Source organism: Pteronotus mesoamericanus, unplaced genomic scaffold (assembly GCF_021234165.1).
Source record: "Pteronotus mesoamericanus isolate MK-2021 breed Mesoamerican mustached bat unplaced genomic scaffold, CSHL_Meso_final contig_2, whole genome shotgun sequence".
Classification (NCBI taxonomy): Eukaryota; Metazoa; Chordata; class Mammalia; order Chiroptera; family Mormoopidae; genus Pteronotus; species Pteronotus mesoamericanus.
This window is the reverse complement of record NW_026555084.1, coordinates 8312252-8326307: the sequence shown is the minus strand read 5'-3', so window position 1 is coordinate 8326307 and position 14056 is coordinate 8312252. Positions and strand designations below refer to the sequence as shown.

General features: G+C 50.1%; 1 protein-coding gene across 1 annotated transcript in view; it reads right to left on the bottom strand.

Moving 5' to 3' along the window:
* Positions 1-14056, bottom strand: part of CCNJL (cyclin J like) — a 47032-nt gene that overhangs the window by 21227 nt on the left and 11749 nt on the right. Inside the window, exon 4 of the mRNA XM_054567888.1 lies at positions 474-687. Within this exon, the coding sequence (XP_054423863.1) occupies positions 474-687 (214 nt within the window). The remainder of the gene's footprint in view (positions 1-473; positions 688-14056) is intronic.

Below are 14056 nucleotides of genomic sequence, written 5' to 3'. Positions count from 1 at the left end.
AGGTCCAGCGTGGGCCCGATCAAGCAGGCACATTTCTAAACTCCTCTGACAAGTCGGTGCTAAGGTTCCCCTCCCAGCACATTCAGTACCAGGAAACAGGTGATGTGGGGTTAAGAGCACAGGTTCTCACACTGCGCTTCTGGGCTCAGATCTTGTCTGCTGTATAATCCCTGGGTGCCTCAAGGCAAGTGTCTTAACCTCTCTGTGCTTTGGTAGAATGGGATACTAAAAGTGTCTGTCTTCGGGGTCACTGTGTGGATTCCCTAAGATCAAGAGGCTAAAATTCTTACCACTTAGCCTGGTACATTAGAGATGCTAAAGAAAATGTTGATGGTTATTATTAATAATATTAGCTGCCACTCAGCGAAGGATGAGCACAGAGGACGTGCGCCGACCACGGAAATGCACAAAGATTGGGGAGCACCCAGGCTCGAGGAGGAGGCAGCCCAGGGGAGGAAGGGGGTTCCACGTACTTGCGAGCAGGAGGCAGGAGACCGCCGCGGCGTACAGCTGCTTGGAGGTGGTGATGTTATAGCGATCCAGGAAGTGGTCCAGCAGGTAGACAGCCAGGTGCCGGGCCGCGGGGCACAGCTGGCAGTGGCTGCTCAGCAGGGTCAAGATGTCCACAAAGAACCGGCGGCTCTTCAGGAGTGGTGAGTGGGCTCGGAAGGCAGGCAGCTTCAGTTCCTGGAACAGGCAGGGCAGAAGGAGGGGGGAGGGTCAGGGCTGCCTCCCGAGAGCCTCGGATGCCCCAGCAAGCGGGAGGTGGGAGCCCGCCTGCTAGCTGGTTATGGGCACCGATTCCCTCGATACCCTGTTTGCTTTTCTTTGAGACCCAGGATGACAAACCTACCATCCCAGAAACGCCTGGACCCCATCCCATCCACCTTCACCCCGCACAGACTCGGAAAGTGTCGGGGACCTTCACGATGGTAAGGGCCGGTGAGGGAGATAATTGGCTCCCTTCCCAGGGAGAGGCTGGCTACCTGAGACGCACAGGCCGTAGGAGAATGCAGGAGACCCGCATCCAAATTCGGGTTCTGCTACTCAACCGAGCTGTGCCCCCTGGTCTCCTGCCTTCACCTTTGCTTCCTCCTCAGCGGCTGAGGAGGAAATGAGAAATGAACAGAGAGCACCCAGCACACAGTAACCGCTCAGGGCCCACGGCTTCATGTCCTCTGTGCCCGGGACTATGAGAGACAACTTAACGAAAATTCAACATGAACAAGTTGTTAAAATAATAGTACAAAGAACTCCGGAACACTGATATGTCCTCCTGAGGAGGCGACTTCTACTTTGTAATTTGTACACTGCCATGTTATCGGAATTTACTCATCTAACACAAGACCAACCAACAAAATATCAAGCCAACCAAGATTTTTATGATAGAAAAATTTCTCTTACATAATAGCTATCATATTTACAATTTCAGCAAAGTAGACCAGGCACGATTTATTTAGGAAATGTCTTAACAACATTTTGTCAAATAGGGAAAGCAAAGAGATGTAAAAATGAATAAAAACAGGAAAGGAGAAGTTGGCAGGTTCATCGGGGGATGAGCAATAGCTCTGGGACTAGGAGATGTCTGCTCATTCACTCAGTCACTTACCCCTTCATTCAAGAGACAGTAATTCATTCACTTCACTAGGTAAGTTTCCAGCACCTTCTGTACATCAGCTAATACTCTAGGCACTGAGGATACAATGTGGAATACAACAGACACAGAACTAAATATAAGATTAAAACTCTAAAACTCTGAGAAGAAAGCAGAAGCAAAACTTTATGACTTCAGGCAATGAGTTCTTCACTATGACACCTAAAGCAGAAACAACAAAAGACAAAAACAGCTAAGTTGGACTTCAAAACTAAAATATTTCATGCTTCCAAGACACCAATGAGAAGGTGAAAAGACAACCCACAAAATGGGAGATGTTTGTAAATCATGTATCACTAAGAGAGTGGAGTCAGAATATCTAAAGAATTCTTACAATTCAACAATAAAAAGATAAAAAAATCCAACTTAATGTGGGCAAAGGACTGTACAGATATTTTTCCAAATATGCAGAAATGGCCAATAAGCGCATGAAAAGATGCTCAATATCACTAATCATTAGGAAAATGCAAATCATTTTTGCACTGTGATACCACCTCACACCCATTAGGATGGCTGTTAGAAATACAAAACAGAAACTACGTCTCAGTGAGGATGCGAGCAAATTGGTGCCCTCATACAGCCTGCGGGAAAGCAAAACGGTGCGGCCGCCGCGGGCAACCGTCCATCGGTTCCTCAGGATGGGAAATGCAGACGCACCCATGACCCAGCAACTCCGATCCTTGCTGCGCACCCACGAGAAATGGAAACATGTGGCCACACAAAACCACGGATACAAATGCTCACAGTAGCACTTCCAGAATAACACCAAAATGGAAACAACCCAAATGCCCATCAAATGACGAATGGATGAACAACATATAGCATATCTGTACAATGGAGTATTATTAAGCCATAAAAATGAATGAAGTACTGATATGTTACAACATGGATGAACCTTAAACGCATGATGCGAAGTAAAAAAAGCCAGTTACAAAAGGGCACATACTGCCCCTCTAGCAGCGAGTCCACCTCCCCACCCTGCAGCAGGGCCCACGAGCGCGCAGGCTACTTACGAATTTCCTCTAAACCCTAGGGCTTTCAGGCTCTCGCCAGGAAGCAACCGCACAGATTCCTGGGTTCTGTAGGCGCAGCTACTGGAAATCAGCCCAGCGAACCTTGGCTCCGGCTGCACTGCCCTCATCAAGGCAGTTCAAAGCCCCAAAACACAAGTCAGATAGGCAACATCCTGACTTCCCTCCCTGCTCGACTCGGCCAAGCTTAACTCTTTCTGGTCTTTCCTTTGTGCCAACGGGGAGCACAGAGCTCAAAGCAACACACTAGGTCTTCCCTCTGTATCGTCCCTGGGAATACGTCCACTGGCTTGAGCAGATTCTCACGGGAAGTGATGGGTGCACGAAAGAGAAAGTGACGGACCTCTGGAATGGGCACCGATGCATGTCAAGCAGGCGTTAGCATGTAGGGCTTCCCGGACAAGGCTCCTCTCAAGGGGAAGCAGGGTTCTGAGAGCCACATGGCTGGTGGTGATGCTCTTCACCCCCATTTTGGCTCGTCCCTCAGGTACTGGGTTAAATGAACTTCCTAAGAAAGGCTTTCTCAACCCCTCACCATTCCAAATCAGGCCCCCTAGTCCCCTCCTTTAGCATGCTGTTCCCCATGGTCAGTTATTTACTTACATATGTGTCTCTCCTGGCTAAACCCTAGTTCCAGAAAGCAAGGGCCATGCCCACAGGGCCTACGCCACCCTCGCAGTGCCCGGGATGTGCCCTGCACAGAGGCAGGTGCTCAAGAAAATACTGACATGAGGGGAAAAAACGACGGCCACAGACGGGCATAAAGGAAGCTGAAATGCACACGACTAAGTGAAAAAAAAAAAAGAAAGCCAATCTGAAGAGGTTACATACTACATGATTCCAATTATAAGACATTCTAGCAAAGGCAGAACTATGGAGACAGTAAAGAGATCAGTGGTTGCTGGGGCTGGGGGCGAGGGAGGGATGAATGGGCAGAGCACAGAGGGTTTTGAGGGAGTGAAACTTCTCAGGACAAAACTGTAACGATGGACACCTGTCATTACACATTTGTCCAGGCCCATAGAATGTACACCACCAAGAGCAAACCCTACTATAAACAATGGATTTTGAGGGACAATGATGTGTCAACGTAGGTCCATCGACTGTAACAAAGGTACCACTTGGGTGGCGGATGTTGACAACAGGGCGGGCTTTGTAGGTGTGGGGGCAGGGTATAAAGGAACTCTGTATACCTTCTGCTGCCGTGAACCTAAAGCTGCTTAAAAACCTAAGTCCACTAAGAGAACAAATACACCCCTCCCCCCGCAGACTGGGGAGCAGCTTGGCAGACTCTGTCGAGTCAGGCAGTTCTGGGGTAGCATCTCAACTGCACTATTTACTAACCTTGGGCCCGTGATTTCTGAATCCCAGTGTCCTCATCTGGAAAACGGGGGTCATGCTACCATAACTGTAAAGTGCCTGGTGGCACTCAGCAAGCATTCGTGGCCTTGCCCTCCAGCTGGGCCATCAGACCTCAGAGGAGCCGAGCTTTTAGCCCCTCGGGCTCTCAGGACTCCCTTCTTTTGTCCAGCAGAACGAGGGAGGGTTTACGGCTGGGCCTGCGGACCTCTGCCGGCAAGGAGCCCCGCCCCGCCCCTCCGCAGAGCTCCGAGTCAAAGGGAATTAGGAGCGGGAGCCTCAGCTTCTTCCCCGCTGCACTCAGAGAAGGGCGATTCTTTGGCAAATGAACAACAATGTGGGACGCCAGCCTGCCGGCCCTATTTAGTTGGAGAATCCAGCTGATTACTTCCCTAACCCAATTAGCGGGAAAGGCATTCATTACAAGGGCTTTGCTCTAAGGATCCGCGTTCCCCTCAAAGCACTCTTGACCTGAGTCAGCTTGAAGGCCAGGGCAACAGGGCACGTGAAGCTGCCCCTCTGCTGCGCAGCCTGGATTCCAGAAACAAAAGAGCGGCCTGTGCGGGGAGGCCTGCGCTCTCGTGGATTAGGCAGGCACTTGGCAGGCAGACTGGCAGCAGCCAGCGGGGGGAAAGGGGGCCGGGAACCCGGCCAGGCAGGGTGACCTTCCTCTCAGCAGGGCCGGGGACAGCTTCAGGGTGGCCAGCAGAGAGGCTGCGGGGACGGCACAGATGAAGAGGGGTGGTGACGCAGGCAGAGGCTTCCTGGCCTCTCCCTCTCAGGCGGCTGGCCTTGCAGCACCTGAGTCTCACAGGTATTTCTAGACACCAGCAGATGACCAGGCGAGGCACAGGGACAGGTGACCCTGACGGAGTTCCTGGGCAGAAAAAATCCGTCTTCTAAAAATCTGCTTTTGTTATCTCAGGAGTTCTTTATTTTTAAAAATAATAACAGCGGGCCAGAAAACAATTCATGAGATATGCACTGGAATGTTAACAGCAGTTATTATCTCGGAGGGCGGGGGCCTCATGTGACTTTTACTTTCGTGCTTTTAACCACTGTCTGGATTTTGAAAAAACACTCGCTGTACACTAGTTGACTCTTTCAATGACTGTGTTTCCAGTTGGAAAGAAAAACATGGAGTGAGAGGGACTTGATACTCTTTGTATTAAGGCCCCATTCAAAACGTATCCCTGAGGTTCCTTTCAACCTCACATCAACACTTTGGCAAAATTAAGCCTTTAATACTAACATCTCCATGCCAGCGCTGGGCTAAATATCCCACGTCATCTTCACAAGATGCAAAGCCCCACCAAGGTCCCGCCCAGAAGAAGTCTTTTTCTTTTTACAAATATAAAGTATGTGTTCACTGGCAGATTTTCAAAAGTAGCAACGAATAACAAGTATCACTTAGAATCCCTCACGGAGGGAGATGTACTATTAAGTTTTATGTGGATTCCTCAGGTGTTTCTCTGCGCAAATGTTTACCAGACGGGATCGTAGTCTACGAGGGGGTCCCACGTCCCCTTTAGTGTTTTCAACGGCTGCCTGGTGTTTCACTGACAGGCTGTGCTATAACCCGCATTCTGGACACATGGGCCGTTTCTCTGCCTCCGGGTCCCTGTTCAGGCTGCTGATCAGCACCCCACATGGTGCCACCATCAGCAGTTACTATTGATGGAAGTGTCTGCTTATTTATAACTGTCCTCCCCGCTCCCCCAGGATGTGACGTCCATGAGAAAGGGGGCCACTTCTCGACTCTCCTGGTCCTGGCTGTACCCAGGTACTGGGCTCACAGTCGGGGCTACTGAATATCCATTGAATGGAGTGTTTTGCATGATGAACACAGGTGCAGCCTGAGTCAACGCCAAGTGGAGGATCCTCCCTCTGCTTGTGGCCTGCTCTGCCCCCTCGCCCCAGGTGCCCCTCACCTAGCCCCACATCCTCCCCTGGGGTAACCAGCAGGGTGGGGGAACTGCCCCCTTAAAAGAGAAACACTGGCACTCCCGAGACCAGTGGAGCCATTCTGGGAGAGAGGAATGTAGTGGGGGCCACGAAAGGCTAGAGGCCTTCAGAAACCATGTGCCCAAGATCTTTTCCTGGGAGTTCCAGGGTAGAAAGAGGATGATCTGCGAGGACCAGCATTCTGAGAAAGGCCAAGGACAAGTGAATAATGACCCACGTGAAACCCCAAACCAAGCTACAGACAGAGGGGGCGGGGCTTCTGGAGGCTGCTGCCCTGCTGACCTTGGCAGAGCTGGCAAATGCTCCACACCAGTGCTGGGCTCCCATGTGCACAGAGTACAGGCCAGGCCAGCCCAGGTGCAGTTAAAAGGACCCCGCGCCCACAGCTAGCACTGCTGGGTAGGGACCCCTGTCTGTCAGTGCCGTAGGACAGATGAGGGAAAAAAGTACAGAGTGTGCTCTTCACACACAGGCTCTGCTGGCTTTTTGAGGCTAACCTCAGGGGACTTTAAAGGTCACATGCACTGCAAAAGGCCAGCCAGTCACCCCTGGCTTCTCATACTAGGGGAGGGAGGGAGGTCTTCATTTTAACTGCTGGTGTCCTGCACTGTGTCATTTTCTAACTGCCTCACGGTTAACTCACTCTCCCTTCAGCTCTCAGCCTGAAAGTCGCTTCTGCAAAGAGTGTTTCCTGGTCACGTCCCTGTCACATACTCCCCAAGCGTCTAGGACTTTCCTTCCATCCATCCGCCCATCCCCTTTACTATTCTTCATCCCGGGACAATAACGATCACAAGGGAGGGACAGGGTCCATCTTGTTCAGCTCTGTGACCCCAATACCTGACAAAAAAAGAGATGCTCAGCGATTACCAAAACCTCCAAATTTGGGGAATGGCAAATACTTCAAATGATAAGAAAAAAAGATTTGTTCCTAATCTTAGGTTGAATAAAACTATTGAGCATAATGAAGACCAGGAGGGAGGTACAAGGAGCGTGGGATGTTGAATTCCAGGGGGAAGAGAACGCTCTGTCCTTGTCTTGGGGTGGCCATGGGCCTCAGTTGACCCAAAAGCAACAGAGGGGTACTCAGGAGGAAGCAGGCCAGTGTTAAGAAGATTGGAGCTTCAAGAATGATCATTTATGTATCCTATACTCTGTTGTTTAAAAGGCAATGTTTTCCAATATGTGTCATGGTGTCCCAGTCCCAAGAAACACTCCCTAAAGAAAAGGGTTCCGTGGACCCTTGGTTTGGGAAACACTGCGTACTACGTTGCTCCTTCCTAAATGGAATCATGTATTAGTCCCTTAGAGGACCTGAAACATTTGTTCAGGAACAACTTACATTGTTTTGGGAAACTCTAGGTTAAATTTATTTATCCTCAGGTGGTGACCACCACCTCTCCCCCTTTTTGGGGGGACAGAGTAACCACAGTCCAGAGCGCTTGTTCTGGGAAGTGGCGCTTTAGGGTGCTGGCGGCTGGGCCCTGGTGTGTTGGGGAAAACGGAGCCCCAGCACATCTGCACGGCGAAACTCTGGCAAAAATCCCTGGCTCGATGCCTAATAATTTGATAATTCTAAAACTGAGAGACTTACTGAAAAGCTTGCTGAGATTAAAAACCACAGCTTCCACTTGTAGAACTAACTGCCCTGGTAGGAATTTCCATGCAGCTGTGGTAGGAGGAGCCTCGGAGAGGCACAGAGGTTGCGCGTGGCAGCTGGTGGAGCCCCCGCAGTGAAGCGTCAGGGGCCCTGCCTCAGGGCTCCAGGGACTGGCCCCATGGTTACCTCCCCCTAAACCCCCGCTCTATCTCTCACGTATAATAGATATACATATATGAGGGGTGGACCCCCCCAAAATGGACTTATCTCTCGTAGGGCAGGCCCCTTGTAATACAGGCGTCGCTCCCCTACCCCCGCTAGGCAAGCGCTCTAGGAACCCAACTCTGTCGGTGGACCAGCTGGCGCTGTTGTGAGAGGCTGTGTTGGTTCAGCTTCCGTGAATTTTTTTGAAGACTTTTTTCAATGCATTTGCCCATTTCATGATGGGTGATTTACGAGCGCACCTGCCCACGCTGCACTGAGCGTTCAGCCGGTTTTGACCAGAAACCAGCATGACCCCCTTCTTCACCAGTTCTCACTCCAAGCAACATTGTTTTGTTTCCCCAGATGAAAAAAGTCCTCAAAGGGAAATGTTTTGCTGATGTGGAAAACGTGAAACAAAAAACGGCAGAAGCACTAAAAGGCATCAAAATCAGTGAGTTCAGAAACTGTTTTGAGCAGTGGGAAAGAAGTCTCAATGTGAGTATTGCATCAAATGGAGAGAACTTTGGAGGTGACTGAAGTTTAAACATGTAAGAATGTAAGAGTAAGTACATGATTTTTTATAAATAAATTCAGGGGTTTTTTTGGGTTTCCCCCCCATGAATTTTATATATATATATACACAAACGCACATATATATGTATATACATGTAGATGTCTAGGCACAATATACACATAGACGTCTATGTGTATATACACTCATATATATGTATACGCACACACACATATATATACATATTTATAATTTTGGAAGCTTCCAATTCTCTGTAAGCATTGACCTGCTTCCCCCTTAGTAATCATCTGATGCTATTGGGTCGCCTGAGCCACATGCCACCCCAAGGCCCAAGGCAAGGACTCAGCTTTCTGTTTCCCCGGGAATTCAGCATCCCAAGCTTCCTGTACCTCCCCTCTGGTCTTCATGAGTATTTGAAATTGCTCATTGTGATGAAAAGTTTTATACAATCTTCTATTTTATATATATGTATAATTTGAAAGTATATAAATGGTTTGTGTGTATATATATAAAAACTGGCCAGACACTGCGTCCCACGTATTTTGTCTTCTCACCCTCCAGCAGGCCCACAAGGTGGGGATTATCAGTACCCCGGTATCCCAGGCAAGGATGGCTCAGAGAGGCTACGCACCCTGCTTAAGGGCACCCCGTTAGTAGGTGATGGATCGGAATCTGGGTTTCACTCTGTGCTCTTAGCACTATGTTTTGGGGCCTCCATCTGATAGTTTAGGTTTGTGTTTTCCTTCCCAAATGATGTGATGTTGAACCAATCATAAAATATCTGATCACTATAGAAATTTTAGAAAATACAGCTGAGTACAAAGCACACTAAAATCACCAGCCATCCCACCAGCAGCCGTAAACTTGGAGTATGCACGTGTCAGAATACGCCCTTCCAGTCTTGTTCCTCTGCACACATACACCCCTGCTCCCTCCCCTCACAGGACTGCCAACCCTGACGCCAACCCTGACCGTTGTGACTCAACGGAGGCTCTCCACCCTGCCATCCGCCCCCCTGAGGAGGGCCCAGGCAGCGGCACCGCTCGTACCCAGGAAACCGAGGTGAAGAAGTGCAATGACCAAGGTTGTGTTGCAGCTGCTGGCAAATCCTAGACTTGGACATCGGGGGAGCTGGCCAGGCCTGGGCTGTGACGCTGCTTGGAGTGTGACAACTGCTTCCTAAACAGCTCAGGGTGCAACGCAGAACAGAGCCGCTCTCCCACCACGGCCACTGGGAGGAAACCACCCTGGTCTCCTCCCCTGCACGTCCACCAGGGCCACGCTCATCCTTGCTGCTGCCCATGGCCACCTCCCCAGGGAGCCCGGGCCTCCAGGCCCTGGGCCAGCTGCTTGGGAAACAGCTCCAGGGGTTGAGTCTGCCTAAGAACAAAGATGCAAGACGTGAAGAAACCCCGCTGGTAACCGGGTAACGGGTAACCGAGGTGACCAACAGGAAGTGAAGACTTGCAAATTCAAAGGGGAAAAAGAAAGGGGTGGGGGTAAGCTGGTTCTTCAGAGGCTCCAGGAGTACAACCCAGCGACGCCCTGCGAGGCTGGGGGATCACCCTGCTTCCCCTCTGCGCCATTGCTCCACAAACCCAGGGAGGCATTTTCAGTAAAGAACAAACATCTCTACGGAACCCTATTTCAACACTCCCAAAAGGGTGGCCCGTGGCACATTAAGCCGAAATGTCAGTGACATCCCCTTCTGCTGACATCCAGCCTGGAGCTTTCTTTTAGTAGAGAGAAAGACCACCCCAGCCACCGAGCACAACTCCCACCCGCCCCCCGAACTCCAGACACACCGCCTCCTTCCCAGGAGCCAGAGCCACTGCCGGGCATCCAATTGTGGCCAAAGGCATGTCTGCCCACCTCCTGGTGGTCCCCCCTACCCACCTACGCCACAGCCCTCCCAGCACCTCCTCAGACGACACTCGTAGCCTTTTTATGACCACACTCACTCAAGTTCTCCACTTCACCAACTTCCTAATAAGACCACCTCCCGCACACCTTCTCGGCCGGGGGGTGCCCCTCACTCTCCCTCCATTACCCGGGGGCATGGGTCACCTTTTCTCTAGAACAGGCCCAACCCTTGGACCTTTCCTCCTGGGTCCTCCTGTGGCCTCAAGAGCCCTTTATTCCACACGTCCGACTCCCATCCCTAATTTCCAGATTCCTTCTGATGGATTCTCCTTGACGCTAACATGCAGCCCCAAGCATGCCAGTAAAGTAACCTCCACCCCAACCCCTGCCCCCGTCGTTTCAGCTGGGACTCGGTTCCCCTACTGGTCTGTGGTCCAGGGTTCCTGCAACTGCGGTTGGTTGACCACAGGCACTGGAATTTAATGGGAATTCACTGAAAACATGGAAGCTTCCCTTTGTACTGAATTGGACAATGCCCCCCAACCACCACCAGGGGAAAAAAAACCCCTCATGTCTGTCCAGAATCTCAGAATGTCCCCTCATTTGGAAATAGGAACTTTACATATACAATCAAGTTTAAATGAGGACCTAACGGATTAGAATGGGCCCTAACCCAATGACTGGTGTCCCTATAAAAAGAGGAAACAGAGACACAGGCATAGAGAAAACAGACCAGGCAAAGACAGACACAGGGACAAGGTCACGTGAGGAGGCGGCAGAGAATGGAGGGATGCAGCTACAAGCCAAGGAACGCCAAGGGTGGCCAGCAACCACCAGATGCTGGAAGCGGCAAGAAAGGACCATCCTCAGAGCCTCTGAAGGGAGAACAGCCCTGACTTTGAACTTCTAGCCTCCGGAACTATGACAGAATCAACTTGGGTTGTTTTACGCAACCCAGTTCGAGGCAGTCTGAGGAACCTATGACACCCCTCATTTCCTGATTTACTCGGTCAGACCTGGGTGCGGAGCTGGGCACCTGTCTGTGCTTTACATGCCTCAGGCTTGCCTGTACTTTCCATGAAGGCTGAGAGCTGTTTTGTCATCATTTATAGTTACGAACCATTTAGCGATGAGATATGTTCTGAGAAATGCTACTTTAGGCTATTTTGTCATTGTGTGAACCCCGCAGAGTGCGCCTACACAAACCTAGATGGCACAGGCTACTGCACACCCAGACTACAGGTACAGCCGACTGCTCCCAGGTTACAAGTCTGCACGGCATGTTACTGCGCTGAATCCTGTAGGCAACTGGGACACAGTGGTAAGTGTTTGTGGACCTGAAGATGTCTCAATAGAGAAAAGGTGCAGAAAAAATATAGCCTAAAATATAAAAAATGGCGCTTAACGTGCATGGAGCTTGCAGGGCTGGAAGTCGCTCTGGGTGAGGTGGTGAGCGAGCGGTGAGGAGTGTGAAGGCCCAGGGCGTTACGGGACACTAGTGCAGACTTTACAAACACTGTCCCACAAGCCCCCCCCCTCCCCCTTCTGCCAACAGGGTCGGAAGTAGGACACAGAGGCTGGCAATGCGGCTCCATGAATAGCGGCATGGGCTGGATTGATCAGGAATTGATCGGAACTCGAGGAGAAGCTGGCTGGGTGAGGCACAGGTCGCAACAGTTACTGTCAGGCGGGAGTGAAAGGTGGTCTGAGGATCGGTAGGAATAAGAAATCAAGATGGAGAGCTGCAGGGGCTCAGAGAACTGTCAGGGCAAGGTAGTGTTTGGCTGCTGTGTGCTGGAGCAGTGGTCAGGTTGAGGACCTTTGCGGTAATCGTGAAAAAGAAGGTGTTTCACATGGAGGCGGGGTAGAACTGAGAACTCAATATTTTGTCTTTGGAAATTTGTTTTTGGTTCCACTGACCCTATCCGGCACAAAGGGCTCTCTCTGGCGTTGAACTGATGGAAGAAATAAAACTTATCAATGCTTTACATCATTACAATGGGAAACATTTCCAAAGCCCAGGGACGTGCTGGCTCCACACCCGCACAGAAAGCTGTGAATAGAGTGGCAGTGGCACCGAATAATTGTTAAGGAGGCTCCTGTGGACCCGAGTCCTACTACAGGACCTTAGGTCCTCAACACAGAATTCACAGCAATGTGCTCCGAAGACCATCAGGCTAGATGTGGGGGAGCTATATGTAGCTCCCTGTGAATACGTAGTGCTGGGGGTGCGGGCTCCTCAATGTGAAAAACGTTAGTCGCTAACTGATTGGGGCAGAGTCCGCGTGCTCAAAACTGAGGTGCTGTGAGTGAGAGGAAATCTAATGCCAAGCCCCAAGTTATAGCTCCCATGAGAGAAAGAAAAAAATCCTCCTCCACAACATATTCTTCCATTTCTTACACAAAATTCAGTGCCTTTGTAGTTTTAGAGGACCACTGTTATACATAGGGTCTGTCGTTGACGACATTGTCCTTATGCAGCCCATGACGCTGTATCCCCAGTGGCTAGCAGTGCTTGGTCAGCTACTACAAAACAGATATTGAATGCAAGAATGAATGTGCTCTGATGTTCGGGAACCACTAATGCTTTGGTCAGGATATTTAATTTTTTTTAAGCTGCTTTAATAATCAAATGAGATAACATACATCAAGCATTTAGCAGTGCCTGGCATATTGTAGGCGCCCAATAAACTTCAACTCCCTTCATTTTGTCAGCAGTGGGAATCTTTAAAGATTACACAGAAACTAGCCACTGCCAGAAGATGCTTTCTAAGAACAATGTTCGGTGTGACAAAGGCCCGTCATGCTCAGCAATGGAAAATTACTCTATTCCCACTAGTGAGAAACCTGAAATCTTTCACTCTTTTTGTTAGCTAGGCCTTATGACCCTTTTCCCTGAAACTGTTGAGTCTCCCCACTGCCTGCCCCGGTTCAGATGTCAGCTCTCTGAACCACTGCCAACACCCAGCCTCGAAGGCCAAGGTCGTGCCCCCGGGATCCGGCACTCCCTCTTCACACCCTTCTCAGAGCTCTCCCTGTGCCCTGAGGACAAGAGCAGACCCCCAGGGAGATGAGCGTCCCCAGAGCCAACGCTCCTGGTCCATCTCTCTCCCTTGGCCACTCACCGGAGTACCACTCAAAGGTCACTGGTGTGTGACCATCAGAAGCTGGCCTGGGCCCTGGTAGATGAACCTCCTCCACACCCCTGTGCCTAGCAAGCTTCTGCTTACCCTTTGAACCTGGCTTACACAGCACCTCCTCTTTCAAGCTTTTCACACCTCCCTGGGGAAATGGAAGTCATTGTTGGTACAGTGGTTAAGAGCCCGAGTTCAAATCCTGACCTTGTCCTCTGTTCGCTGTATGGCTTTGTGTATGTTATTTATTTATTTATCTGAATTTTTAGAAGCGTTTATTTGAGCCAAATTGATGGCATATACTGGGGAGCGAGATCTCAAATGCCCCAGAGATTAATAGCTTTGCAACTTCTTTTATGCACTTGAAATTGAGGAGGAGGCATAAAGAAGATTACGTGGAGGTGGGAGAAGCACAAGGCGGGGACTGGATTTCAGGACAGTTAACAAGATTATGTGCTCCTGCAGGTGTGTTAACCTGGGTACATAGGAACAATGGGATGTGACTACCCCCCATGACCGGCCCATTCATTTATTATCAGATCGCCCTGTGAGGCTAGTAAATGATTTAATTCTCCAAACTTGAGCATGTCCCATCTGTAACACAGTGATTATTATAGTACCTACTAGAGTAGGTTGTCAGAGGACTTCATTAATGGAGGGGAATATATGTCAAGCAAGCACCCATTTATGGGGACAGTCATCTCAAACACCGAG